At 51.0% G+C, this 27990-nt stretch overlaps 1 protein-coding gene across 1 annotated transcript in view; it reads right to left on the reverse strand.

The window, feature by feature from the left end:
* The window catches only part of majin (membrane anchored junction protein), a 73253-nt gene extending 62118 nt beyond the window's left edge, over positions 1–11135 (reverse strand). The window contains exons 1-4 of the mRNA XM_085976066.1: positions 10864–11135; positions 8958–9003; positions 4810–4885; positions 1782–1907 (exon numbers count right to left, since the gene is read on the reverse strand). Coding sequence (XP_085832192.1) covers positions 1782–1907; positions 4810–4885; positions 8958–9003; positions 10864–10964 — 349 coding nt within the window. The 5' untranslated portion in view covers positions 10965–11135. The remainder of the gene's footprint in view (positions 1–1781; positions 1908–4809; positions 4886–8957; positions 9004–10863) is intronic.
* Positions 11136–27990: the final 16855 nt, after the last annotated feature.

Below are 27990 nucleotides of genomic sequence, written 5' to 3' on the forward strand. Positions count from 1 at the left end.
ACCATTCAATGAGATCATGGCTGATTTTCTACCTCCTCTCCACTTTCCTGCACTTACTTCCTTAATATTCAAAAATCTGTTAGTCTCAGCCTTGAATATACTCAATGACTGAGCCTCCACAGCCCCCTGGGGTAGAGAATTCCAAAGATTCACCACCCTCTGAGTGAAGAAATTTCTTCTCATCTCAGTCCTAAATGGCCGACCCCTTATTCTGAGACTGTGACCCCTAGTTCTAGACTCCCCAGCCAGGGGAAACAACCTCTCAGCATCTACTGTGTCAAGCCCTGTAAGAATTTTGGATGTCTCAATGAGATCACCTTATTGAAACATTTGCGGAATGTATCCCACGTGGCAGCAGGTAGCTGATGCCTTGGATCTGCCGGTATCGCCCTGTTGAAGTGGAAGATGGGGGTCGGAAAGTTTTGTAGGGGGGGGGGGGAAACGGAAACCGAAGAACCCAAGTTAGTGTCTGCCAAGTTAAGGTGATCTTATTGAAACATAAAAGATTCTGAGGGGGCTTGACAGGGTAGATGCAGGGAGGATGTTTCCCCTCGTGGGGGAATCTAGAACTAGGGGGCATAGTTTCAGAATAAGGGGTCGCCCATTTAAATCGGAAATGAGGAGGAATTTCTTCTCTCAGAGGGTGGTGAATCTTTGGAATTCTCTACCCCAGGGAGCTGTGGCGGCGGAGTCATTGAATATATTCAAGGCGGAGAGAGAGATATTTGAGTTACAGGGGAGTCGAGGGTTATGGGGAGCGGGCAGGAAAGTGGAGTTGAGGCCAAGATCAGATCAGCCATGATCTTATTGAATGGCGGAGCAGGCTCGAGGGGCCGAATGGCCGACTCCTGCTCCTATTTCTTATGTCCTTAATCACAGCACCATGTGAAGGATTACCTGCGCAGCTATTAATTTTACAGCTTGAACAGTGTGTTGTTACACATGGTGCCAGTGAAAGAAATGGGAGGTGGGCCAGTGTGTTGCCTTGCCTACCCTCGTCAGGTCATTGCAGCACTGCTCTGCAGTTCTGGGGGATGGGGGAATGAGAGAGGCAGCGGCAGTGCCACTGTCACCTCCCACAACATGGCACGCGAGACACTTTTTTTTTTTGCGGCTTGCTCCCACGGAGATCGAGCGATCTTCCTCTTCTTCGCTCCATCTCAGCCAGGAGCGCCTGAAGGTCGGTCGTATTGGAATCGTCTGCTTTTCTTTTCAGCCTCCTGGCAATTCTCTGCTCCCTCTGCCAGGTCCTGCACTTGAAGACATTCTTTTAAAAAAGTGGGACAATAATCACACTGGAGCCATCCAATACAGCAACTTGACACACCACTCACTGAGCTAAGCACTTTCTTACCTACTTACCGCTCCCCAGATTGCTGCTGTAATATTCAGCCAGTGTTGGCTTTTTAACGGCTGCATTTTGATTTACAAGCTCCCCCCCCCCCCCGCCCCCCCTCCCTCCCCGGTACTTCCATTTTACATGGATTAAGAGGAACTGATAGGGTAGATAGAGAGAAACTATTTCCGCTGGTTGTGGAGTCTAGAACTAGGGCACATAGCCTAAAAGTCAGAGCCAGGCCTTTCAGGAGTGAAGTGAGGAAACACTTCAACACGCAAAGGGTGGGAGAAGTTGATGCTAGGTCAATTGTTAATTTTAAGTCTGAGATTGATAGACCAATAACAAAATGGGATGGGTTGAAAAAAAAAATGAAGCTCTCCTATAGTATGGTTTTATCCTCGTGTCATACGCTTTTAAATCTATTTGAAAGAAATGCATTTACCTGCATATGAATTCTGTTGATCTGATCTTAGTTCAATGTACAAGGTACATACATATGGGTAAGAGATGAGGACTTTGTCTCCTTGTTTAAATCGCAGTTCTGATAATCTTTCCCATTCGTTTTTATCTGGTGCACTGTTAAAGCTCAAGCGGCAAAGGAGAATGTGCTGTATTCTGTCCCGCTCATCCAATTACACCCAAAATACATAAAAGGGCACTCCAGCGGACATAAACCAGATCAATTCATCACACAGCACACGTCGAAAAAAGAAATATCCATTTACGTAGCGCCTTTCACATCCTCGGGACGCTCCAAAGTGCTTCACAACCAAGGAGGCACTTTTGAGGCGCAGTTACTGTCGTTAACGGAGGGAAATGTGGCAGCTAATTTGCGCACATCAACATCCCACAGGCAGCAACGAAATACAGGGCCAGATTAATCTATGTTAGTTGGTTGAGGAAGGACACCGGGCGGATGGGGAAAAAGCAAGAGGAGGAAGCAAGAAGGTTGTAGGGAAAAGAAAAAAAAAACAGGAAAGTAATAAATAATAGTTTAAAAGGAGTAACATTATCAAAACAGAGAGAGGTTTGAAACTGGGGGCACTGGAACAGAGGAATACAGGAAACTTTGGTTTATCCGGAAGTTGCATGTCCGGAATACTCGATCTAACGGCAAAAATCAGGAGCTGTTTTCTATAAGTTTTTTTTAGTTCTCGTTCTTTTTTTTTCCCCAGTCAGGCACTGCAAGGTCTGTAGCTATAGCAACAGCTTCAGCTAGAGACGCTTGCAGCTGCAGCCGACTCTTTAGAAGCTGTTACTAAGCAACAGTGTTTGTTGTCAGAAATCTCCGTATGCTTCAACATTAACTTTGTATCTCCGGCAGTTTTGATAGATCGGCAACACGCCGGTCCCGTATATCACAAAGTTTCCTGTATTAATTAAGAGCTATAATAGAGGTGGTAAATTGGGGAAAAAACTATTTCCACTGGTGAGTGAGTTGTAACGGGCGGGTATAAACTTAACTTCATTATGAAAAGAACGAAGGTAGAGGGGAGGAGATTCTTTTTACACAGAGGATTGTTAAAGCGTAGAGTGGGGAAAGCAGAATCGATAATAGCTTTTAAAAAGGAAGTGGATAAATATTTGTAAAAGAAAAAAAATTAAAGGATATGGGGAAAGTGGAGAGCTCTTTCAGAAAGCTGGCAAAAAGCATGATGAGTCAAACAGCCTCCTTCTGCACTGTTAACACTTTGATTCTATAGATTCAGAAAGTTCAGCACAGAAGGGGTCCATTTGCTTCCTCACGCCTGGGGTGATGCGAGCTCCTCATCAGATCCGGCTGCTCCAATTCCATTTCTCTGCTCTTTCCCCACACCTCAAGGATTTATCTAATTCCCTTTTAAAATGTTGTGGCTGGCTCGGCTTCAACACCCACTTGCGAGAAAGCATGCCATATTCCAGCAACAGTTCCATGAAAGGTACCTTCTAATCTGCCTCTTTCTGCTCCAAGTACCAATCCTAAATGTACGTGCCTTTGTTCCCAATTCACCAACCAGTGGAGATAATCACAGAATCACAGAAACCCCACAGTGCAGATAGAGGCCATTTCGGCCCATCGAGCCTGCACTGACACATATCCCACCCGATCCCCGTAACCCCTACACCAACACATATCCCACCCTATCCCTGTAACCCCACGTATTTAATCCCCCTAACACTAAGGGTCAATTTATCGTAGCCAATCAACCTAACCTGCACATCTTTGGACTGTGGGAGGAAACCGGAGCACCCGGAGTAAACCCACGCAAACACGGGGAGAATGTGCAAACTCCACACAGACAGTCGCCCGAGGCCGGATTCGAACCCGGGTCCCTGGCGCTGTGAGGCAACAGTGCTAACCACTATGCCACCGTGCTGTTCACTGTTCATAAGAAATAGAAGCAGGAGTCGGCCATACGGCCCCTCGAGCCTGCTCCGCCATTCAATAAGATCATGGCTGATCATCGACCTCAACTCCACTTTCCCGCCCGATCGCCATATCCCTGGATTCCCCTAGCGTCCAAAAATCTATCGATCTCAGCCTTGAATATACTCAACGACTGAGCCTCCACAGCCCTCTGGGGCAGAGAATTCCAAAGATTCACCACCCTCTGAGTGAAGAAATTCCTCCTCATCTCAGTCCTAAATGGCCGACCCCTTATCCTGAGACTATTCCCCCTAGTTCTAGACACTCCAGCCAAGGGGAAACAACCTCTCAGCATCTACCCTGTCAATCCCCTTCAGAATCTTGTATGTTTCAATGAGATCACCTCTCATTCTTCTAAACTCCAGAGTATAGGCCCAATCTACACAATCTCTCATCATAGGACAATCCTCTCATCCCAGGAATCAATCTAGTGAACCTTCGTTGCACCACCTCCAAGGCAAGTATATCCTTCCTTAGATAAGGAGACCAGAACTGGGCACAGTACTCCAGTGTGGTCTCACCAAGGCCCTGTACAATTGTAGCAAGACTTCCTTACTGTTATACTCCAACCCCCTTGCAATAAAGGCCAACATGCCATTTGCCTTCCTCACTGCTTGCTGTACCTGCATGCTAGCTTTCTGTGTTTCTTGCACGAGGACACCCAAATCTCTCTCAACACCAACATTTGAAAGGTTCTCACCATTTCACTCTCTCAAAACTTTGAAAAGTTTGAATGGTCCCCTCCCATCACTCTGCCCCAGCCAATACGTCTGTAGTTTTCAAGCCTCTCATCACAATTATATTTTCCCGTTTCACCCTCAGCAATGCTGGATACCAGGGTTGCCTTTGAATTCCTGATACGCAATCCTGCTGTGTAAAGCGGTGCTAAACTGTAAAGTCTGCTCCTACAATTTTACTTGCATTTTATATAACTTACAAATGTGACGGCAGCCAAGTTATTGACCATTACTCGGTGTAAAACCTTAGTAACGTCTCTTTCAATATCACTTAGTGCCCTCTCAGAATTCGATCCAGCCCTTCTTGAACAAGCGGCAAAGGATACACGGGAAGATGGTGAAGTGCAGCGTGGTAAATGGCTGTAACCGGTCCAGATTCCCGAGCACTGCTCGAATGGCATCCTGCAACAAATCGACATGAACTGAGCACCACTACATCAGGTCTCCACGTGGTAGCTTCTCAATTTCAGGGCACCCATGGATTTCTCCCAGTCCACTTTTAATTATTCTTGCATGTACTGTACCTTTTTAATTAGGATCAGTTTTCTTGACAAGTACAGATTATGCAGGTAGTTTCAATGACATTAGAAAAAAAAAAAAGAGCTAGAATGAAAAGTGCCATCTTTTCAATCATAGCCACTATAATGAACATGTGAAAAAATATCAGCAATTAATATTCGGGAACCTTCGTTCTATTGGGTGGTAAAAGAATTTGCATTCATGTAGCGTCTTTCATGACCTCAGTACGTTCCAAACGCTTTACAGCTAATGAGGAACTTTTGAAGTGTAGTCTCTGTTGTAATGTAGGAAACGCAGCAGCCAATTTACACACACAAGGTCCCACAAACAGCAATGAAATTAATGATCAGATAATTTGTTTTAGTGATGCGGGTTGAGGGATAAATATTACACCAGAACTTCCCTGCTCTTCGAAAAGTGCCACGGGATCTTTTACATCTACCTGCGAGGGCAGATGAGGCTTCGGTTGTGCGTCTCACTAGTTTAAGAGATTTCCCCTGCCACGACTGACCCCCCCTCCCCCCTGCAGCCAGATCCCCAACTGAAGCCCACAGACCTTCCCCTCCCCTCTTCTACACCCCCCACGCCAAGCACCAATGCCTTCCCCCTCACAAGAAAATGATCACTGTGCTTCAAGCCCCCTTCCAGTAGTCTCACACTCAACAATCTCCCTCTCAAATACTCCCGCACCCACCACCAACTTTCCTATGCTGTCATATCACAAGTCCATCCTCCCAACACCCTCTTTCCAATGCTCACACTCCAAGTGTTCAATAGTGTGTTGCTCTTGTGGAAAAATCCAGAAGTCCTAGATCTGAGAACCACGTTCTGTCAGTTTTTTTTGTCTGCCGAGTGCTCGACATGCACAGAAACTCCCCAATTCTCCATTTAATTAAATATTAGGAAGACCAAAGCCATTGTTTTCGGTCCCCGCCACAAACTCCGTTCCCTAGCCACGGACTCCATCCCCCTCCCTAACATCTGTCCGAGGCTGAAGCACACTGTTCGCAACCTTGGTGTCGTATTTGACCCTGAAATGAGCTCCCGACCACATATCTGCGGCATGACTAAGACCGCCTATTTTCACCTCCGTAACATTGTCTGCCTCCACCCTTGCCTCAGCTCATTCGCTGCTGAACCCCTCATCCACGCCTTTGTTACCTCTAGACTTGACTATTCCAACGCACTCCTGGCCAGCCTCCCACATTCCACCCTACGCAAACTTGGTCATCCAAATCTCGGCTGCTCGTGTCCTAACTCGCACCAAGTCCCGTTTGCCCATCACCCCTGTACTCGCTGACCTACTTTGACTCCCGGTTAAGCAACGCCTCGATTTCAAAAGTCTCATCCTTGTTTTCAAATCCCTCCATGGCCCTCGCCCCCCTCCCTATCTCTGTAATCTCCTTCAGCCCTACAAACCCCCCTAGAGATATCTGCGCTCCTCTAAATCTGCCCTCTTGAGCATCCCTAATTATAAATCGCTCAACCATTGGTGGCCGTGCCTTCTGTTGCCTGGGCCCCAAGCTCTGGAATTCCCTGCCTAAACCTCTCTGCCTCTCTCTCTCTCCCCTCCTTTAATACTCTCCTTAAAACCTACCTCTTTGACCAAGCTTTTGATCACCTGCCCTAATTTCTCCTTATGTGGCTCGGTGTCAAATTTTTTGCCTTTTAATACACCTGTGAAGCGCATGGGGACGTTTTACTACGTTAAAGGCGCTACATAAATGCAAGTTGTTGTTGTTGAAACACATCAGCATGTTTAGGAGTCCCCAGGCCAAGCTACTGAGAAATCTATGCAGGCTAAGTTTCTCCAATATCAAGTGCACACTCTCACCCTGCAGAGAGACACTCAGAAAGCTTAGTTGTAGATTGGCAAGGGCCAAGGTTTAGGGAGCCTGAAGTGTACAGGGGCAGAGTTTATCAGTGCGAATGCGACGGGGTGTGTACAGCAATTGCTGCAGTACCTATTTTCAGCCACTGCCAGGAGCTATAGTATTCGCAAGTTGACGGAAGCTTGCATGCTGTAGAAATATCGTACTGCAGAGGCACAGCAGCTGTCAAACCCTTGTGTGGAAATAAAATTCTCCTCTGCTCCTGTCCAGCTACCCATCCTACCCTGTTTCACCAGGACAACTAACAATCAATCGCACTTGTATTCATTAAGCTGGCTGTTATTCGCCCACTTTCCCATCAGTGCGGAGCAGCTTCAAGTACGCACCGATGTAAAAGCGGCAACATAACACGGGAGTCAGGTCCAGAGTTGACTCGAGTGCCCTGAAGCCGGGAGACGATAGCTCACCTCTAGGGCATAGCGTCCTTCTGTAGTTTCAGACTTACTGGGCAGAATCCCTTTCATACTGCCTGGCTGGAGCGCCGATCCTCCCGGCCCAGAGAGGGAGGTAGGTAGGGGTGTGTGTTGTGTGTGTGTGTGTCCAGAGAGAGAGATCTATGTCTGTGTGTGCTGGCACAGAGAGAGAGCGCGCTCGGTGTCTGTGTCTCCTGGCACAGAGAGAGTGTGCGCTCGGTTTCTGTGCTTACACATGCACGCAAAGCTCCTCTCCAAGGGTGCAGGTGGCAGCGTCCACACTGAATTAACATTTAAATTAACTCCAGATAGATTTAAAAGGATTTTAAACCCAGTTGGATAGCATACTGGAATTACATCCCATGCAGTGTCAAACCCAAACAATGCGAGACTACTTCCTCCAAGAAGTTCTCTCTCTCTCGTCAGATGCGCCCCAACTCCAGATTAATGCTGCCACTTCAGCGGCAATGTGAAACAATTAATTCTGCAGCAATGCTAAATATGGTTGTGTATCCACGCTTACAATGCTTGGGCGTTGCACCAGATGTAGTATGATCCAGTCCATTGCGGGCATTTTTAAAGTATGGGATGTTCTCATAAAACATAAAACATTAAAATTAGCTGCCCAAGGCCCAGAGCTCCGCAGATGAAGCCAAGCACCCTGAAGTAGAGCTGCTTTATCAGAGCTCAGTGCAAACAGTGCACGGCCAGCAATGTAACTTGAGTTAACCAGCTGCGCATTGCACAGTACAGACATCCGAGAACGATGACATTAAGTAAAACAGCAGCCTAAATGTGTTAACGGAGAAGGCTAAATCATTCAGCTTTCTCCGTAACACGGTTGTTTGTGAACTATCCTCTTGAAAAGTTATTGCGTTTGCCAGTTTTATAAATAAGACTGGTAGAAATTCCTGTCGTGTCAATGCGCCGCTGAAGGTGTGGCGTGGCGGTACTTACATCCGCTACAGTGGCTTCTCCACGATGCTGTCTCAGACCCAGGGACCTGATCATTAGCATATTGAGGGTAGGCGCCCGTGTCTGCAAGGGGGCAACAGGTGTACCCACCCAGCGTTATCAACAACTTGCCCCCCTGAAGGGGAGTTCAAACAATTCAGTCAAGTCTAAGAAAGGAGGTCACTGTCTGTGGTCTTCTTTTATCCCCGAGCTGGCAGGCCCTGACCTTTTGGTCCTTTCATTGTGGGGCCCACGTTTAGCTGCCTATGCCTGCTCTCTGCAGACGTAGGTGCCACCGGGCCTGCCGGAGACATATGTGGCTGGATTGCTGGGGTAAGCCTGGGAATGCCCCCCCCAGATTGCTGTCCGAATGCACAAAAGTAGCACCTGTCCTCCTCGCGGTCAGAAATTGCTGCTGGCTGGGTTGGTCGGTGCAGCAGAAACCTAGTATGTCCAGATACTGCCCCAAATTCCGGTCGGTGCCTCTGCCGACTCTGCACCCGAATTCCGTCCCTGGAAGGAATGGAATTTCTGGGCTAAGATCTTTGGATTCCACATAAACAATGGTATCACCATTCACGCCTTCCCATTTAATTCTGGCACTCTACATATTTGAAACGTGGCTATGAGTTAAACATCCTTCCCCTCTAATTTTCAAGTACCTGTTTTCTGAAACATTTGAACATGGAATCCTACCTCTAGTTCTTGCCTAACTTGCTCTCTATCAATTCCCAAGTCTTCACTGTAAAACAAAACAATGGAAAGAAAGGTTGAATGGCATTGAGAGAGAGCGCGAGGAAAACACGACAGTCCTAACAACGATAGTTCTCCACATCGATTTGAATGATTAGGTGTAGAATTATCAAGCAACGGGACAAGGAAAGTTATTCATCAGACTGAACTATGTGCTTCCAAAATTCCCCATGTCTCGGCCCGTGTAGTCAGCAATTCTATTTATTCAACACGTGTGATACAATAAAAAAACCATTGTTAAAATAGAAAAAAAGAAAAAGATTCAGGACGTCCCAAAGCATTTTACAGCCAAAGTACTTTTGAAGTGGTCACTGGTCACTGTAATGTAGGAAAGGTGGCGGACAATTTGCGCACAGCAGGATCCCACCAACAGTAATGTGATAATGACCACATAGCGATGTTGATTGAGGGACAAATATTGGGCCCCAGGACACCGGGAAGAACTCCCCTGCTCCTCTTCCAATAGTGGCCGTGGGATCTTTTACATCCACCTGAGAGGGCAGACGGGGCCTCGGTTTAACGTCTCATCCGAAAGACAGCAATTCTGACAGTGCAGCACTCCCTCAGTACTGCCCCTCCGACAGTGCGGCGCTCCCTCAGTACTGCCCCTCCGACAGTGCGGCGCTCCCTCAGTACTGCCCCTCCGACAGTGCGGCGCTCCCTCAGTACTGCCCCTCCGACAGTGCGGCGCTCCCTCAGTACTGCCCCTCCGACAGTGCGGCGCTCCCTCAGTACTGCCCCTCCGACAGTGCGGCGCTCCCTCAGTACTGCCCCTCCGACAGTGCGGCGCTCCCTCAGTACTGCCCCTCCGACAGTGCGGCGCTCCCTCAGTACTGCCCCTCCGACAGTGCGGCGCTCCCTCAGTACTGCCCCTCCGACAGTGCGGCGCTCCCTCAGTACTGCCCCTCCGACAGTGCGGCGCTCCCTCAGTACTGCCCCTCCGACAGTGCGGCGCTCCCTCAGTACTGCCCCTCCGACAGTGCGGCGCTCCCTCAGTACTGCCCCTCCGACAGTGCGGCGCTCCCTCAGTACTGCCCCTCCGACAGTGCGGCGCTCCCTCAGTACTGCCCCTCCGACAGTGCGGCGCTCCCTCAGTACTGCCCCTCCGACAGTGCGGCGCTCCCTCAGTACTGCCCCTCCGACAGTGCGGCGCTCCCTCAGTACTGCCCCTCCGACAGTGCGGCGCTCCCTCAGTACTGCCCCTCCGACAGTGCAGCGCTCCCTCAGTACTGCCCCTCCGACAGTGCAGCGCTCCCTCAGTACTGCCCCTCCGACAGTGCAGCGCTCCCTCAGTACTGCCCCTCCGACAGTGCAGCGCTCCCTCAGTACTGCCCCTCCGACAGTGCGGCGCTCCCTCAGTACTGCCCCTCCGACGGTGCGGTGCTCCCTCAGTACTGCCCCTCCGACAGTGCGGCGCTCCCTCAGTACTGCCTCTCCGACAGTGCGGCGCTCCCTCAGTACTGCCCCTCGACAGTGCGGCGCTCCCTCAGTACTGCCCCTCCGACAGTGCGGCGCTCCCTCAGTACTGCACTGGGAGTGTCGGCCTGGATTATGGGCTCAAGTCTCTGGAGTGAGACTTGAACCCACGACCTTCTGACTCAGAGGCGAGAGAGAGACTGACTGAGCTAAGGTGACGACTCACTTCAAAACCTAGTTAGTGTGTCTTGTGTGGAAATGTCACCTGGATACTGGATCTGAGGAAGTCTCCACCAGAAATAACTGAGATGTGACTGGAGTGTGTGCCAGTGCATTGGTGCCCAAACACACGGCGAGGGTGGCGCTTGGAGCGTTGAGTTTGCCTCCCCATGATTAGAGTCAGGCCCTCACCTGGCCGGCCGCACCCGCTTACCTGATGTGGTGGCTGTACCGCATTTTCAACTTGTACACCGTTCTCCCGGCGTGGATGAACCGAGTCTCAGGCAGCGGGTAAGAGAAGGCTTTCAGAGGCATAGACGGAATGGCTGCCTGGCAACCTAGAGGAACAAAAGCAAGAGTCAACGCATGGTACACAGACTGGCTGAGCAGTAAATTACCACAGATTTAGCAGGGCCAGCGCACAATCCGCCACTTTATCAAGCGCTCTGTCCCTCTGAAAGCTCAGCCACCCTCCGCCATTTTAATTTTACCGCCTTTTTTTGGGTTGAAGACGCCTCAGCCTGGCCCCGCCCACTCTCCTCGGCCTGGCCCCGCCCACTCTCCACAGCCTGGCCCCGCCCACTCTCCTCAGCCTGGCCCCGCCCAGACCCACAGGCTGGCCCCGCCCACTCTCGACAGCCTGGCCCCGCCCACTCTCCTCAGCCTGGCCCCGCCCAGACCCACAGGCTGGCCCCGCCCACTCTCCACAGCCTGGCCCCGCCCACACCCACAAGATGGCCCCGCCCAGCCCCACAGCCTGGCCCCGCCCAGACCCACACCCTGGCCCCGCCCAGACCCACACCCTGGCCCCGCCCAGACCCACAGGTTGGCCCCGCCCACTCATCACAGCCTGGTCCCGCCCAGACCCACAGGCTGGCCCCACCCACTTTCCTCAGCCTGGCCCCGCCCAGACCCACAGGCTGGCCCCGCCCACTCCCCCCCCCCACAGTCTGGCCCCACCTCACTGTCGGAGGGGCAGTACTGAGGGAGCGCCGCACCGTCGGAGCGACAGTACTGAGGGAGCGCCCCACTGTCGGAGCGGCAGTACTGAGGGAGCGCCCCACCGTCGGAGCGGCAGTACTGAGGGAGCGCTGCACCGTCGGAGGGGCAGTACTGAGGGACCGCCGCACCATCGGAGGGGCAGTACTGAGGGAGCGCCGCACTGTCGGAGGGGCGGTACTGAGGGAGCGCCCCACCGTCGGAGCGGCGGTACTGAGGGAGCGCCCCACCGTCGGAACGGCGTTCTGAGGGAGGGCCGCACCGTCGGAGGAGCAGTACCGAGGGAGCGCCGCACCGTCGGAGGGGCAGTACTGAGGGAGTGCCGCACCATCAGAGGGGCAGTACTGAGGAGCGGCGCACCGTCGGAGGGGCAGTACTGAGGGAGTGCCGCACTGTCAGCGGGACAGTACTGAGGGAGCGCCGCACTGTTGGAGCGGCCGTACTGAGGGAGCGCCGCACTGTCAGAGGGGCGGTACTGAGGGCACGCCGCACTGTCGGAGGGGCGGTACTGAGGGCACGCCGCACTGTCGGAGGGGCGGTACTGAGGGAGTGCCGCACTGTCGGAGGGGCAGTACTGAGGGAGTGCCGCACTGTCGGAGGGGCAGTACTGAGGGAGCGCTGCACTGTTGGAGAGGCAGCACTGAGGGAGTGCCGCACCGTCGGAGGGGCAGTACTGAGGGAGCGCCGCAGTACTGAGGGAATGCTGCACTGTTGGAAGGGCAGTACTGAGGGAACGCCGCACTGTCGGAGGGGCAGTAATGAGAGAGCGCGACACTGTCGGAGGGGCAGTACTGAGGGAGTGCCGCACCGTCGGAGGGGCAGTACTGAGGGAGCGCTGCACTGTCGGAGGGGCAGCATTGAGGGAGTGCCGCACCGTCACAGGGGCAGTACCGAGGGAGCACCGCACTGTCGGAGGGACAGTACTGAGGGAGTGCCGCACTGTCGGAGGGGCAGTACTGAGAGAGTGCCGCACTGTCGGAGGGGCAGTACTGAGGGAGTGCCGCACTGTCGGAGGGGCAGTACTGAGGGAGCGCTGCACTGTCGGACGGGCAGCACCGAAGGAGTGCCGCACCGTCAGAGGGGCAGTACCGAGGGAGCACCGCACTGTCGGCGGGGCAGTACTGAGGGAGTGCCGCACCGTCAGAGGGGCAGTACTGAGGGAGCGCCGCACTGTCAGAGGGACAGTACTGAGGGAGCGCCGCACTGTTGGAGGGGCAGTACTGTGGGAGAACTGCACTGTTGGAGGGGCAGTACTGAGGGAGTGCCGCACTTTTAGAGGGGCAGTACTGAGGGAGCGTTGCACCGTCGGAGGGGCAGTACTGAGGGAGCGCCGCACTGTCGTAGGGGCGGTACTGATGGAGCGCCCCACTGTCGAAGGGGCAGTACTGAGGGAGCGCCGCACTGTCGGCAGGGCAGTACTGAGGGAGCGCCGCACCATCGGAGGGACAGTACTGAAGGAGTGCCGCACTGTCGGAAGGGCAGTACTGAGGGAGCGCCACACTGAGATTAGAGTGGAGAGCGCCAGTTGAAGAGGTAGTACAAACATTCGTGATGGGCCAAATGGTTTCCATCTGTATTGTAATTTCCATAATTCTGTGTGGTCCAGGGACCACAAACTGGACATCGCTGGAAAAGAGTAGCTATCATAGGTTTTATCAGCATGGTTTTAGAAGTAATATGTCTTGCCTTACAAACCTACTGGCATCATAAGAACATAAGAAATAGGAGCAGGAGTAGGCCATTTGGTCCCTCGAGCCTGCTCTGCTATTATTTAAGATTATGGCTGATTTTCTACCTCATCTCCACTTTCCTGCACTATCCCCAGATCCCTTGATTCCCTTAATATTCAAAAATTTATCGATCTCTGTTCTGAATATTCTCAATGGCCCTCCACAGCCCTCTGGGGTAGAGAATTACAAAGATCCACCACCCTCTGAGTGAAGAAATTTCTCCTCATCTCAGTCCTAAATGGCCGACCCCTTATTCTGAGACTGTGACCCCTGGTTCTAGACTCCCCAGCCAGGGGAAACATCCTCCCTGCATCTACCCTGTCAAGCCCTGTAAGAATCCTTTGAGGGAACCACCTACATGGCTCAATTCAGGAGTCTGATGCAACACTCAACACTCACCTGGATGGGAGCAGCCACGAGAAGCTCAGCATCATCCAGGACAGGGCCGTGTGCCAGATGCAGTGTGTACCAGCTACAGGATGCACTGCAGCAACTCATCGAGGTTACTTCGACACCTCGACCTCTTCCACCGAGGACAAGGGCAGCAACACCATGGGAACATCACCATCGCCAAGTTCCCCTCCAAGTCACACACCACATCCTGCATTACATAGAATGTACAGCACAGAACAGGCCAATCGGCCCAACTACTCCGTGCCGGTGTTTATTGTAGTGTATGTACCTTTAAGAGAGAACTACTTTTACAGCTCCTGTATACTGTAGTACCGGCAGTGACCACACCTGTATATAAGCCTTGAGCATGCCTCTGTACCCCAGTCTTGAGACTACCCTACTCCAGTAAATACCTGTTGATTGTTAAGTTACAGCATCCGTGTGGTTATTGAAAAACATCATACTCTCAGAATCACGGATCTGACATTTATGGTCCACACGAGCCTCCTCCCACCCCTCTTCATCTCACCCCGTCAACATATCCTTCTATTCCTTTCTCCCTCATGTGCTTATCTAGCTGCCCCTTGAATGCATCTCTGCTCCTCGCCTCAACAACTCCATGTTGGAAATATATCGGCCGTTCCTTCATCGTCGCTGGATCATAATCCTGGAACTCCCTCCCTAACAGCACTCTGGGAGTACCTCCACCACACGGACTGCAGCGGTTCAAGAAGGCAGCTCACCACCACCTTCTCAAGGGGCAATTAGGGATGGGCAGTAAATGCTGGCCTTGTCAGTGATGCACACATCCCAGGTACGAACAAACATAGATAGAAACATAGAAACATAGAAGATAGGAGCAGGAGTAGGCCATTCGGCCCCTCGAGCCTGCTCCGCCATTCAATGCGATCATGGCTGATCATCCAAATTCAGTACCCTGTCCCTGCTTTCTCCTCATAGCCCTTGATCCCTTTAGCCTTAAGAAATATATCCAACTCTTTCTTGAATATATTTAATGAACTGGCCTCCACCGCCCTCTGTGGCAGAGAATTCCACAGGTTCACCACTCTCTGGGTGAAGAAATTCCTCCTCATTTCAGTCCTAAATGGCTTACCCCTTATCCTTAGACTATGACCCCTGGTTCTGGACTCCCCGGCCATCAGAAACATCCTTCCTGCATCTAGTCTGTCCAGGCCTGACAGAATTTTATAGGTTTCGATGAGATCCCCTCTCAATCTTCTAAACTCCAGTGAGTATAAGCCCAATCGACACAATCTCTCCTCATACGTCATTCCTGCCATCCCAGGTATCAGCCTGGTGAATCTTCGCTGCACTCCTTCCATGGCAAGAACGCCCTTCCTCAGGTAAGGCAACCAAAACTGCACACAATACTCAAGGTGCGGTCTCACCAAGGCCCTGTACAACTGTAGCAAGACATCCTTGTTCCTGTACTCGAACCCTCTTGCTACGAAGGCCAACATACCATTTGCCTTCTTAACTGCCTGCTGCACCTGCATGCTTACCTTCAGCGACTGGTGCACAAGAACACCCAGGTCTCTTTGCACTTCCCCTTCTCCCAATCTATTACCATTCAAATAATAATCTGCCTTCCTGTTTTTGCCACCAAAGTGCACCACATTATAGTGCATTTGCCATTTTTCTGCCCAATTACCCAACCTGTCCAAATCATACTGGAGTTTCACGACATCCTCCTCACAGCTTACCCTCCCACCCAGCATTGTGTTATCTGCAAATTTGGAGATATTACATCCAATTCCCTCGTTCAGATCATTAATATATATTGTGAACAGCTGGGGTCCTAGGACCAATCCTTGCGGTACCCCACTAGTCACTGCCTGCCACTCGGAAAACGACCCGTTTATTCCAAATCTTTGCTTTCTGTCCGCCAACCAGTTCTCTATCCAAGTCAATACCTTTTCCCCCAATCCCATGTGCCTTAATTTTGCACGCTAATCTCTTATGTGGGACCTTCTTAAACAAATTAAATATAAATATAAGAAAGCCACTGATAAAACCGATAAGGAATTCAGGAGAAACTTCTTTCCCCAGAGAGTGGTGAGAATGTGGAACTCGCTACCACAGGGAGTGGTTGAGGCGAATAGTATAGATGCATTTAAGGGGAAGCTGGATAAACACATGAGGGAGAAATAAAGAAAGACTTGCATTTCTCCAGCGCCTTTCACCACGTCAGGACGTCCCAAAGCGCTTTACAGCCAATGAAGTACTTTTGAAGTGTGGTCACTGTTGTAATGTAGGAAATGTGGCAGCCATTTTGCACACAGCAAGCTCCCACAAACAGCAATGTGATAATTAGTGATGTTGATTGAGGAATAAATATTGACCCAGGACACCGGGGAGACCTCCCCTGCTCTTCTTCGAAATAGTGCAGAGGAATCTTTTACGTCCACCTGAGAGGGCAGACGGGTGTCTTGGTTTATTGTCTCATCCGAAAGACTGCCCTGCCGAGAGTGAGGCACTCCCTCAGTACTGCCCCTCTGACAGTGCAGTGCTCCCTCAGTACTGCCCTGCCGACAGTGCGGCGCTCCCTCAGTACTACCCCTCCGACAGTGCAGCGCTCCCTCAGTACTACCCCTCTAACAGTGCGGCGATCCCTCAGTACTGCCCCCTCCGACAGTGCGGCGCCCCCTCAGTAATGCCCCGCCGACAGTGCGGTGCTCCCTCAGTACTGCCCCTCTGACAGTGCCGCGCTCCCTCAGTACTGCTCCTCTGATAGTGCAACACTCCCTCAGTACTGCCCCTCCGACAGTGCGGCGCTCCCTCAGTACTGCCCCTCCGACAGTGCGGCGCTCCCTCAGTACTGCCCCTCCGACAGTGCGGCGCTCCCTCAGTACTGCCCCTCCAACAGTGCGGCGCTCCCTCAGTACAGCACCGGGAGTGTCAGTCTCGTGTTTTGTGCTCAAGAGGGAGAAAGGAATAGAAGGATATGCTGATATGGGGTGAGATGAAGAGGGGCGGGAGGAGGCTCGTGTTGACCAGTCGGGGAAAATGGCCTGTTTCTGTGCTGCAGACTCAATGTAATGGTAGGTAAAAACAGTTGGTCTCTTTTACTGCTTCAGGGTTTGAAAACATCCTGTTCGAGAGAACGGAATTTCAGTGGCAGAAAGAAAACGTCACATCTGCCATTTCCTAAGCGTCCAAAATTCTCAAAAAGGTCACTTACTGGAAAGCCAATCAAAACAGGATGCGAGTAGGCGGTGGCTTGTGGGCAGGTATCAAGACTCCAGCTGCAAATATGGGGAGCTGGTAGGAAGCTGCAATTCTCACAGCCGAGTATCTCTGACGTACGTCTCCTGGGAGGGTAGCTGATTGATGTGCATTATCGGCTCACACCTTGGTTTAACCACCACCGGAATTTTTCCTTCGACAACCACTGCTTCTTCAACTTTTCGTAAATGACCCGCTTTCGACTTTCTGGGGTTTTTTTTTATTCTTTCCGCCACAAGGTTTTTTTTCGCTCTCAACAACACTTGAGACTTATTTTTCTCACGGGTTTTCGAGCTGCTCAGCCCGCCACTGACAGGCGAGACGCCCCCGCATTCTCTCGTTCACATTCGCACCCACAGATTTGGCCCCACTCTGATCAGAGAAGGTGTCAGCAGCAGACCAAATCCTACCCCACATTGGAGGTACATTAACATCCAAGGTCATTCCCCGGTACCTCAACTCTCCCATCCCCCAGTACATTAACACTCCCATCCCCCAGTACATTAACACTCCCATCCCCCAGTACATTAACACTCCCATCCCCCAGTACATTAACACTCCCATCCCCCGGTACCTCAACTCTCACATCCTCCAGGACATTAACACTCCCCATCCCCCAGTACATTAACACTCCCCATCCCCCAGTACATTAACACTCCCATCCCCCGGTACCTCAACTCTCACATCCTCCAGGACATTAACACTCCCCATCCCCCAGTACATTAACACTCCCCATCCCCCAGTACATTAACACTCCCATCCCCCAGTACATTAACACTCCCATCCCCCGGTACCTCAACTCTCACATCCCCCAGTACATTAACACTCCCATCCCCCAGTACATTAACACTCCAATCCCCCAGTACATTAACACTCCCATCCCCCAGTACATTAACACTCCCATCGCCCAGTACATTAACACTCCCATCCCCCGGTACATTAACACTCCCCATCCCCCAGTACATTAACACTCCCATCCCCCAGTACATTAACACTCCCATCGCCCAGTACATTAACACTCCCATCCCCCAGTACATTAACACTCCCATCGCCCAGTACATTAACACTCCCATCGCCCAGTACATTAACACACCCATCGCCCAGTACATTAACACTCCCATCGCCCAGTACATTAACACACCCATCCCCCAGTACATTAACACTCCCATCGCCCAGTACATTAACACTCCCATCCCCCAGTACATTAACACTCCCATCGCCCAGTACATTAACACTCCCCATCCCCCAGTACATTAACACTCCCATCCCCCAGTACATTAACACTCCCATCGCCCAGTACATTAACACTCCCATCCCCCAGTACATTAACACTCCCATCCCCCAGTACATTAACACTCCCATCGCCCAGTACATTAACACTCCCCATCCCCCAGTACATTAACACTCCCATCGCCCAGTACATTAACACTCCCATCGCCCAGTACATTAACACACCCATCCCCCGGTACATTAACACTCCCATCGCCCAGTACATTAACACTCCCATCTCCCAGTACATTAACACTCCCATCCCCCAGTACATTAACACTCCCATCCCCCAGTACATTAACACTCCCATCCCCCAGTACATTAACACTCCCATCCCCAGTACATTAACACTCCCCATCCCCCAGTACATTAACACTCCCCATCCCCCAGTACATTAACACTCCCATCCCCCAGTACATTAACACTCCCCATCCCCCAGTACATTAACACTCCCATCCCCCAGTACATTAACACTCCCATCCCCCAGTACATTAACACTCCCATCCCCCAGTACATTAACACTCCCATCCCCCAGTACATTAACACGCCCATCCCCCAGTACATTAACACTCCCATCCCCCAGTACATTAACACTCCCATCCCCCAGTACATTAACACTCCCCATCCCCCAGTACATTAACACTCCCATCGCCCAGTACATTAACACTCCCATCCCCCAGTACATTAACACTCCCATCGCCCAGTACATTAACACACCCATCCCCCAGTACATTAACACTCCCATCGCCCAGTACATTAAGACTCCCATCGCCCAGTACATTAACACTCCCATCTCCCAGTACATTAACACTCCCCATCCCCCAGTACATTAACACTCCCATCGCCCAGTACATTAACACACCCATCCCCCAGTACATTAACACTCCCATCCCCCAGTACATTAACACTCCCCATCCCCCAGTACATTAACACACCCATCCCCCAGTACATTAACACTCCCATCCCCCAGTACATTAACACTCCCATCGCCCAGTACATTAACACTCCCATCCCCCAGTACATTAACACTCCCATCCCCCGGTACATTAACACTCCCATCCCCCAGTACATTAACACTCCCATCGCCCAGTACATTAACACTCCCATCCCCCAGTACATTAACACTCCCATCCCCCGGTACATTAACACTCCCATCGCCCAGTACATTAACACTCCCCATCCCCCAGTACATTAACACTCCCATCTCCCAGTACATTAACACTCCCATCCCCCGGTACATTAACACACCCATCCACCAGTACATTAACACTCCCATCCCCCAGTACATTAACACTCCCCATCCCCCAGTACATTAACACTCCCATCCCCCAGTACATTAACACTCCCCATCCCCCAGTACATTAACACTCCCATCCCCCAGTACATTAACACTCCCATCCCCCAGTACATTAACACTCCCATCCCCCAGTACATTAACACTCCCCATCCCCCAGTACATTAACACTCCCATCGCCCAGTACATTAACACTCCCCATCCCCCAGTACATTAACACTCCCATCGCCCAGTACATTAACACTCCCATCCCCCAGTACATTAACACTCCCATCCCCCAGTACATTAACACTCCCATCCCCCAGTACATTAACACTCCCATCCCCCAGTACATTAACACTCCCCATCCCCCAGTACATTAACACTCCCATCCCCCAGTACATTAACACTCCCCATCCCCCAGTACATTAACACTCCCATCCCCCAGTACATTAACACTCCCATCCCCCAGTACATTAACACTCCCATCCCCCAGTACATTAACACTCCCCATCCCCCAGTACATTAACACTCCCATCGCCCAGTACATTAACACTCCCCATCCCCCAGTACATTAACACTCCCATCGCCCAGTACATTAACACTCCCATCCCCCAGTACATTAACACTCCCATCCCCCAGTACATTAACACTCCCATCCCCCAGTACATTAACACTCCCATCCCCCAGTACATTAACACTCCCATCCCCCAGTACATTAACACTCCCCATCCCCCAGTACATTAACACTCCCATCGCCCAGTACATTAACACTCCCATCCCCCAGTACATTAACACTCCCCATCTCCCAGTACATTCACACTCCCATCCCCCAGTACAGTAACACTCCCATCCCCCAGTACATTAACACTCCCCATCCCCCAGTACATTAACACTCCCATCCCCCAGTACATTAACACACCCATCCCCCAGTACATTAACACTCCCATCCCCCAGTACATTAACACACCCATCCTCCAGTACATTAACACTCCCATCGCCCAGTACATTAACACTCCCATCCCCCAGTACATTAACACTCCCCATCCCCCAGTACATTAACACTCCCATCGCCCAGTACATTAACACTCCCATCCCCCAGTACATTAACACTCCCATCCCCCAGTACATTAACACTCCCATCCCCCATTACATTAACACTCCCATCGCCCAGTACATTAACACTCCCATCCCCCAGTACATTAACACTCCAATCCCCCAGTACATTAACACTCCCATCCTCCAGTACATTAACACTCCCATCCCCCAGTACATTAACACTCCCATCCCCCAGTACATTAACACTCCCATCCCCCAGTACATTAACACTCCCATCCCCCAGTACATTAACACTCCCATCCCCCGGTACCTCAACTCTCACATCCTCCAGTACATTAACACTCCCATCCCCCAGTACATTAACACTCCCATCGCCCAGTACATTAACACTCCCATCCCCCGGTACATTAACACTCCCATCCCCCAGTACATTAACACTCCCCATCCCCCAGTACATTAACACACCCATCCCCCAGTACATTAACACTCCCATCCCCCAGTACATTAACACTCCCATCCCCCAGTACATTAACACTCCCCATCCCCCAGTACATTAACACTCCCATCCTCCAGTACATTAACACTCCCATCCCCCAGTACATTAACACTCCCATCCCCCGGTACCTCAACTCTCACATCCTCCAGTACATTAACACTCCCATCGCCCAGTACATTAACACTCCCATCCCCCGGTACATTAACACTCCCATCCCCCAGTACATTAACACTCCCCATCCCCCAGTACATTAACACTCCCATCCCCCAGTACATTAACACTCACATCCTCCAGTACATTAACACTCCCATCCCCCAGTACATTAACACCCCCATCCCCCAGTACATTAACACTCCCCATCCCCCAGTACATTAACACTCCCCATCCCCCAGTACATTAACACTCCCATCCCCCAGTACATTAACACTCCCCATCCCCCAGTACATTAACACTCCCATCCCCCAGTACATTAACACTCCCATCTCCCCGTACATTAACACTCCCATCCCCCAGTACATTAACACTCCCATCCCCCAGTACATTAACACTCCCCATCCACCAGTACATTAACACTCCCATCCCCCGGTACATTAACACTCCCATCCCCCAGTACATTAACACTCCCCATCCCCTAGTACATTAACAGTCCCCATCCCCCAGTACATTAACACTCCCATCCCCCAGTACATTAACACTCCCCATCCACCAGTACATTAACACTCCCATCCCCCAGTACATTAACACTCCCCATCCACCAGTACATTAACACTCCCATCCCCCGGTACATTAACACTCCCCTCCCCCAGTACATTAACACTCCCCATCCCCTAGTACATTAACAGTCCCCATCCCCCAGTACATTAACACTCCCATCCCCCAGTACATTAACACTCCCATCCCCCAGTACATTAACACTCCCATCCCCCAGTACATTAACACTCCCCATCCCCCAGTACATTAACACTCCTCATCCCCCAGTATATTAACACTCACATCCCCCAGTACATTAACACTCCCATCGCCCAGTACATTAACACTCCCATCCCCCATTACATTAACACTCCCATCCCCCAGTACATTAACACTCCCATCCCCCAGTACATTAACACTTCCATCCCCCAGTACATTAACACTCCCCATCCCCCAGTACATTAACACTCCCATCCCCCATTACATTAACACTCCCATCCCCCAGTACATAAACACTCCCATCCCCCAGTACATAAACACTCCCATCCCCCAGTACATTAACACTCACATCCCCCAGTACATTAACACTCCCATCGCCCAGTACATTAACACTCCCATCCCCCATTACATTAACACTCCCATCCCCCATTACATTAACACTCCCATCCCCCAGTACATTAACACTCACATCCCCCAGTACATTAACACTCCCATCGCCCAGTACATTAACTCTCCCATCCCCCAGTACATTAACACTCCCATCCCCCAGTACATTAACACTCACATCCCCCAGTACATTAACACTCCCATCCCCCAGTACATTAACTCTCCCATCCCCCAGTACATTAACACTCCCATCGCCCAGTACATTAACACTCCCATCCCCCAGTACATTAACACTCCAATCCCCCAGTACATTAACACTCCCATCCTCCAGTACATTAACACTCCCATCCCCCAGTACATTAACACTCCCATCCCCCAGTACATTAACACTCCCATCCCCCAGTACATTAACACTCCCATCCCCCAGTACATTAACACTCCCATCCCCCGGTACCTCAACTCTCACATCCTCCAGTACATTAACACTCCCATCCCCCATTACATTAACACTCCCATCGCCCAGTACATTAACACTCCCATCCCCCAGTACATTAACACTCCAATCCCCCAGTACATTAACACTCCCATCCTCCAGTACATTAACACTCCCATCCCCCAGTACATTAACACTCCCATCCCCCAGTACATTAACACTCCCATCCCCCAGTACATTAACACTCCCATCCCCCAGTACATTAACACTCCCATCCCCCGGTACCTCAACTCTCACATCCTCCAGTACATTAACACTCCCATCCCCCAGTACATTAACACTCCCATCGCCCAGTACATTAACACTCCCATCCCCCGGTACATTAACACTCCCATCCCCCAGTACATTAACACTCCCCATCCCCCAGTACATTAACACACCCATCCCCCAGTACATTAACACTCCCATCCCCCAGTACATTAACACTCCCATCCCCCAGTACATTAACACTCCCCATCCCCCAGTACATTAACACTCCCATCCTCCAGTACATTAACACTCCCATCCCCCAGTACATTAACACTCCCATCCCCCGGTACCTCAACTCTCACATCCTCCAGTACATTAACACTCCCATCGCCCAGTACATTAACACTCCCATCCCCCGGTACATTAACACTCCCATCCCCCAGTACATTAACACTCCCCATCCCCCAGTACATTAACACTCCCATCCCCCAGTACATTAACACTCACATCCTCCAGTACATTAACACTCCCATCCCCCAGTACATTAACACTCCCATCCCCCAGTACATTAACACTCCCCATCCCCCAGTACATTAACACTCCCATCCCCCAGTACATTAACACTCCCATCCCCCAGTACATTAACACTCCCCATCCCCCAGTACATTAACACTCCCCATCCCCCAGTACATTAACACTCCCATCCCCCAGTACATTAACACTCCCCATCCCCCAGTACATTAACACTCCCATCCCCCAGTACATTAACACTCCCCATCCCCCAGTACATTAACACTCCCATCCCCCAGTACATTAACACTCCCATCCCCCAGTACATTAACACTCCCATCCCCCAGTACATTAACACGCCCATCCCCCAGTACATTAACACTCCCATCCCCCAGTACATTAACACTCCCCATCCCCTAGTACATTAACAGTCCCCATCCCCCAGTACATTAACACTCCCATCCCCCAGTACATTAACACTCCCCATCCACCAGTACATTAACACTCCCATCCCCCAGTACATTAACACTCCCCATCCACCAGTACATTAACACTCCCATCCCCCGGTACATTAACACTCCCCTCCCCCAGTACATTAACACTCCCCATCCCCTAGTACATTAACAGTCCCCATCCCCCAGTACATTAACACTCCCATCCCCCAGTACATTAACACTCCCATCCCCCAGTACATTAACACTCCCATCCCCCAGTACATTAACACTCCCCATCCCCCAGTACATTAACACTCCTCATCCCCCAGTATATTAACACTCACATCCCCCAGTACATTAACACTCCCATCGCCCAGTACATTAACACTCCCATCCCCCATTACATTAACACTCCCATCCCCCAGTACATTAACACTCCCATCCCCCAGTACATTAACACTTCCATCCCCCAGTACATTAACACTCCCCATCCCCCAGTACATTAACACTCCCATCCCCCATTACATTAACACTCCCATCCCCCAGTACATAAACACTCCCATCCCCCAGTACATAAACACTCCCATCCCCCAGTACATTAACACTCACATCCCCCAGTACATTAACACTCCCATCGCCCAGTACATTAACACTCCCATCCCCCATTACATTAACACTCCCATCCCCCATTACATTAACACTCCCATCCCCCAGTACATTAACACTCACATCCCCCAGTACATTAACACTCCCATCGCCCAGTACATTAACTCTCCCATCCCCCAGTACATTAACACTCCCATCCCCCAGTACATTAACACTCACATCCCCCAGTACATTAACACTCCCATCCCCCAGTACATTAACTCTCCCATCCCCCAGTACATTAACACTCCCATCCCCCGGTACCTCAACTCTCGCATCCTCCAGTACATTAACACTCCCATCCTCCAGTACATTAACACTCCCATCGCCCAGTACATTAACACTCCCATCCCCCAGTACATTAACACTCCCCATCCCCCGGTACATTAACACTCCCCATCCCCCAGTACATTAACACTCCCATCCCCCAGTACATTAACACTCCCATCCCCCAGTACATTAACACTCCCATCCCCCAGTACATTAACACTCCCCATCCCCCAGTACATTAACACTCCCATCCCCCAGTACATTAACACTCCCCATCCCCCAGTACATTAACACTCCCATCCCCCAGTACATTAACACTCCCATCCCCCAGGACATTAACACTCCCATCCCCCAGTACATTAACACTCCCATCCCCCAGTACATTAACACTCCCCATCCCCCAGTACATTAACACTCCCCATCCCCCGGTACATTAACACTCCCATCCCCCGGTACATTAACACTCCCATCCCCCAGTACATTAACACTCCCATCCCCCAGTACATTAACACTCCCATCCCCCAGTACATTAACACTCCCATTCCCCAGTACATTAACACTCCCATCCCCCAGTACATTAACACTCCCATCCCCCGGTACATTAACACTCCCATCCCCCGGTACATTAACACTCCCCATCCCCCAGTACATTAACACTCCCATCCCCCGGTACATTAACACTCCCAACCCCCGGTACATTAACACTCCCATCCCCCAGTACATTAACACTCCCATCCCCCGGTACATTAACACTCCCATCCCCCGGTACATTAACACTCCCATCCCCCAGTACATTAACACTCCCATCCCCCAGTACATTAACACTCCCCATCCCCCAGTACATTAACACTCCCATCCCCCAGTACATTAACACTCCCATCCCCCAGTACATTAACACTCCCATCCCCCAGTACATTAACACTCCCATCCCCCAGTACATTAACACTCCCCATTCCCCAGTACATTAACACTCCCATCCCCCAGTACATTAACACTCCCCATCCCCCAGTGCATTAACACTCTCATCCCCCGGTACATTAACACTCCCATCCCCCAGTACATTAACACTCCCATCGCCCAGTACGTTAACACTCCCCATCCCCCAGTACATTAACGCTCCCCATCCCCCAGTACATTAACACTCCCATCCCCCAGTACATTAACACTCCCATCGCCCAGTACATTAACACTCCCCATCCCCCAGTACATTAACACTCCCATCCCCCAGTACATTAACACTCCCATCCCCCACTACATTAACAATCCCATCCCCCAGTACATGGTAGGGAAATTATTGGAAAAAATTCTGAGGGACAAAATTAGTCTCCACTTGGAGAGGCAAGGATTAATCGGGGATAGTCAGCATGGCTTTGTCAAGGGTAAATCATGTCTGACAAATCTGATTGAATTTTTCGAGGGGGTGACTAGGGAGGTGGATGAGGGAAATGCTGTAGATGTGGTTTACATGGACTTCAGTAAAGCTTTTGACAAAGTCCCGCATAGGAGACTGGTCAAGAAGGTAAGAGCCCATGGGATCCAGGGTGCCTTGGCGCGTTGGATCCTAAACTGGCTGAGTGGCAGGAGGCAGAGGGTGATGGTCGAAGGTTGCTTTTGTGACTGGAAGCCTGTGTCCAGTGGGGTACCTCAGGGATCGGTGCTGGGTCCCTTGTTGTTTGTGATCTACATAAATGATTTGGATGAGAATGTAAAAGGGATGATCAGTAAGTTTGCAGATGACACGAAAATTGGTGGGGCGGTAAATTGCAAGGAGGAAAGCCTCAGGCTACAGGACGATATAGACGGGCTGGTCAGTTGGGCGCAAAAGTGGCAAATGGAATTTAACCCTGAAAAGTGCGAGGTGATGCATTTTGGACGGACAAATAAGGCAAGGGAATACACAATGAGTGGTAGGACCCTAGGAAGTACAGAGGGTCAGAGGGACCTTGGTGTACATGTACATAGATCCCTGAAGGCAGCGGAACAGGTAGATAAGGTGGTTAAAAAGGCATATGGGATACTTGCCTTCATTAGCCGAGGCATAGAATATAAGAGCAGGGAGGTTATGATGGAGCTGTACAAAACGCTGGTGAGGCCACAGCTGGAGTACTGTGTGCAGTTCTGGTCGCCTCACTATAGGAAGGACGTGATTGCTTTGGAGAGGGTGCAGAGAAGATTCACCAGGATGTTACCTGGGATGGAGCGCCTCAGCTATGAAGAAAGACTAAACAGGCTGGGGTTGTTTTCCTTGGAGCAAAGAAGGCTGAGGGGGGACCTGATTGAGGTGTACAAAATGATGAGGGGCATAGATAGGGTAGACAAAGAGGAACTTTTCCCCTTAGTAGGGGGGTCAATAACAAGGGGGCATAGATTCAGGGTAAGGGGCAGGAGATTTAGAGTGGATTTGAGGAGGAGCTTTTTCACCCAGAGGGTGGTTGGAATGTGGAACTCAATGCCTAAAAGGGTGGTAGAGGCAGGAACCCTCACAACATTCAAGAAGCATTTGGATGAGCACTTGAAATGCCATTGCATACAGGGCTATGGACCAAATTCTGGAAAATGGGATTAGACTGGACAGGGATGGATGGGCGGCGCAGACACGATGGGCCGAAGGGCCTCTTTCTGTGCTGTAAAAACTCTATGACTCTATGACTCCCATCCCCCAGTACATTAACACTCCCATCCCCCAGTACATTAACACTCCCATCCCCCAGTACATTAACACTCCCATCCCCCAGTACATTAACACTCCCATCTCCCAGTACATTAACACTCCCATCCCCCAGTACATTAACACTCCCATCCCCCAGTACATTAACACTCCCCATCCCCCAGTACATTAACACTCCCATCGCCCAGTACATTAACACCCCCATCCCCCAGTACATTAACACTCCCATCCCCCAGTACGTTAACACTCCCCATCCCCCAGTACGTTAACACTCCCATCCCCCAGTACATTAACACTCCCATCCCCCAGTACATTAACACTCCCATCCTCCAGTACATTAACACTCCCCATCCCCCAGTACATTAACACTC

This window comes from Somniosus microcephalus, unplaced genomic scaffold (genome assembly GCF_052327205.1).
Source record: "Somniosus microcephalus isolate GS21.2 unplaced genomic scaffold, FLI_Smic_1.0 unresolved_chr2, whole genome shotgun sequence".
Taxonomy (NCBI): Eukaryota; Metazoa; Chordata; class Chondrichthyes; order Squaliformes; family Somniosidae; genus Somniosus; species Somniosus microcephalus.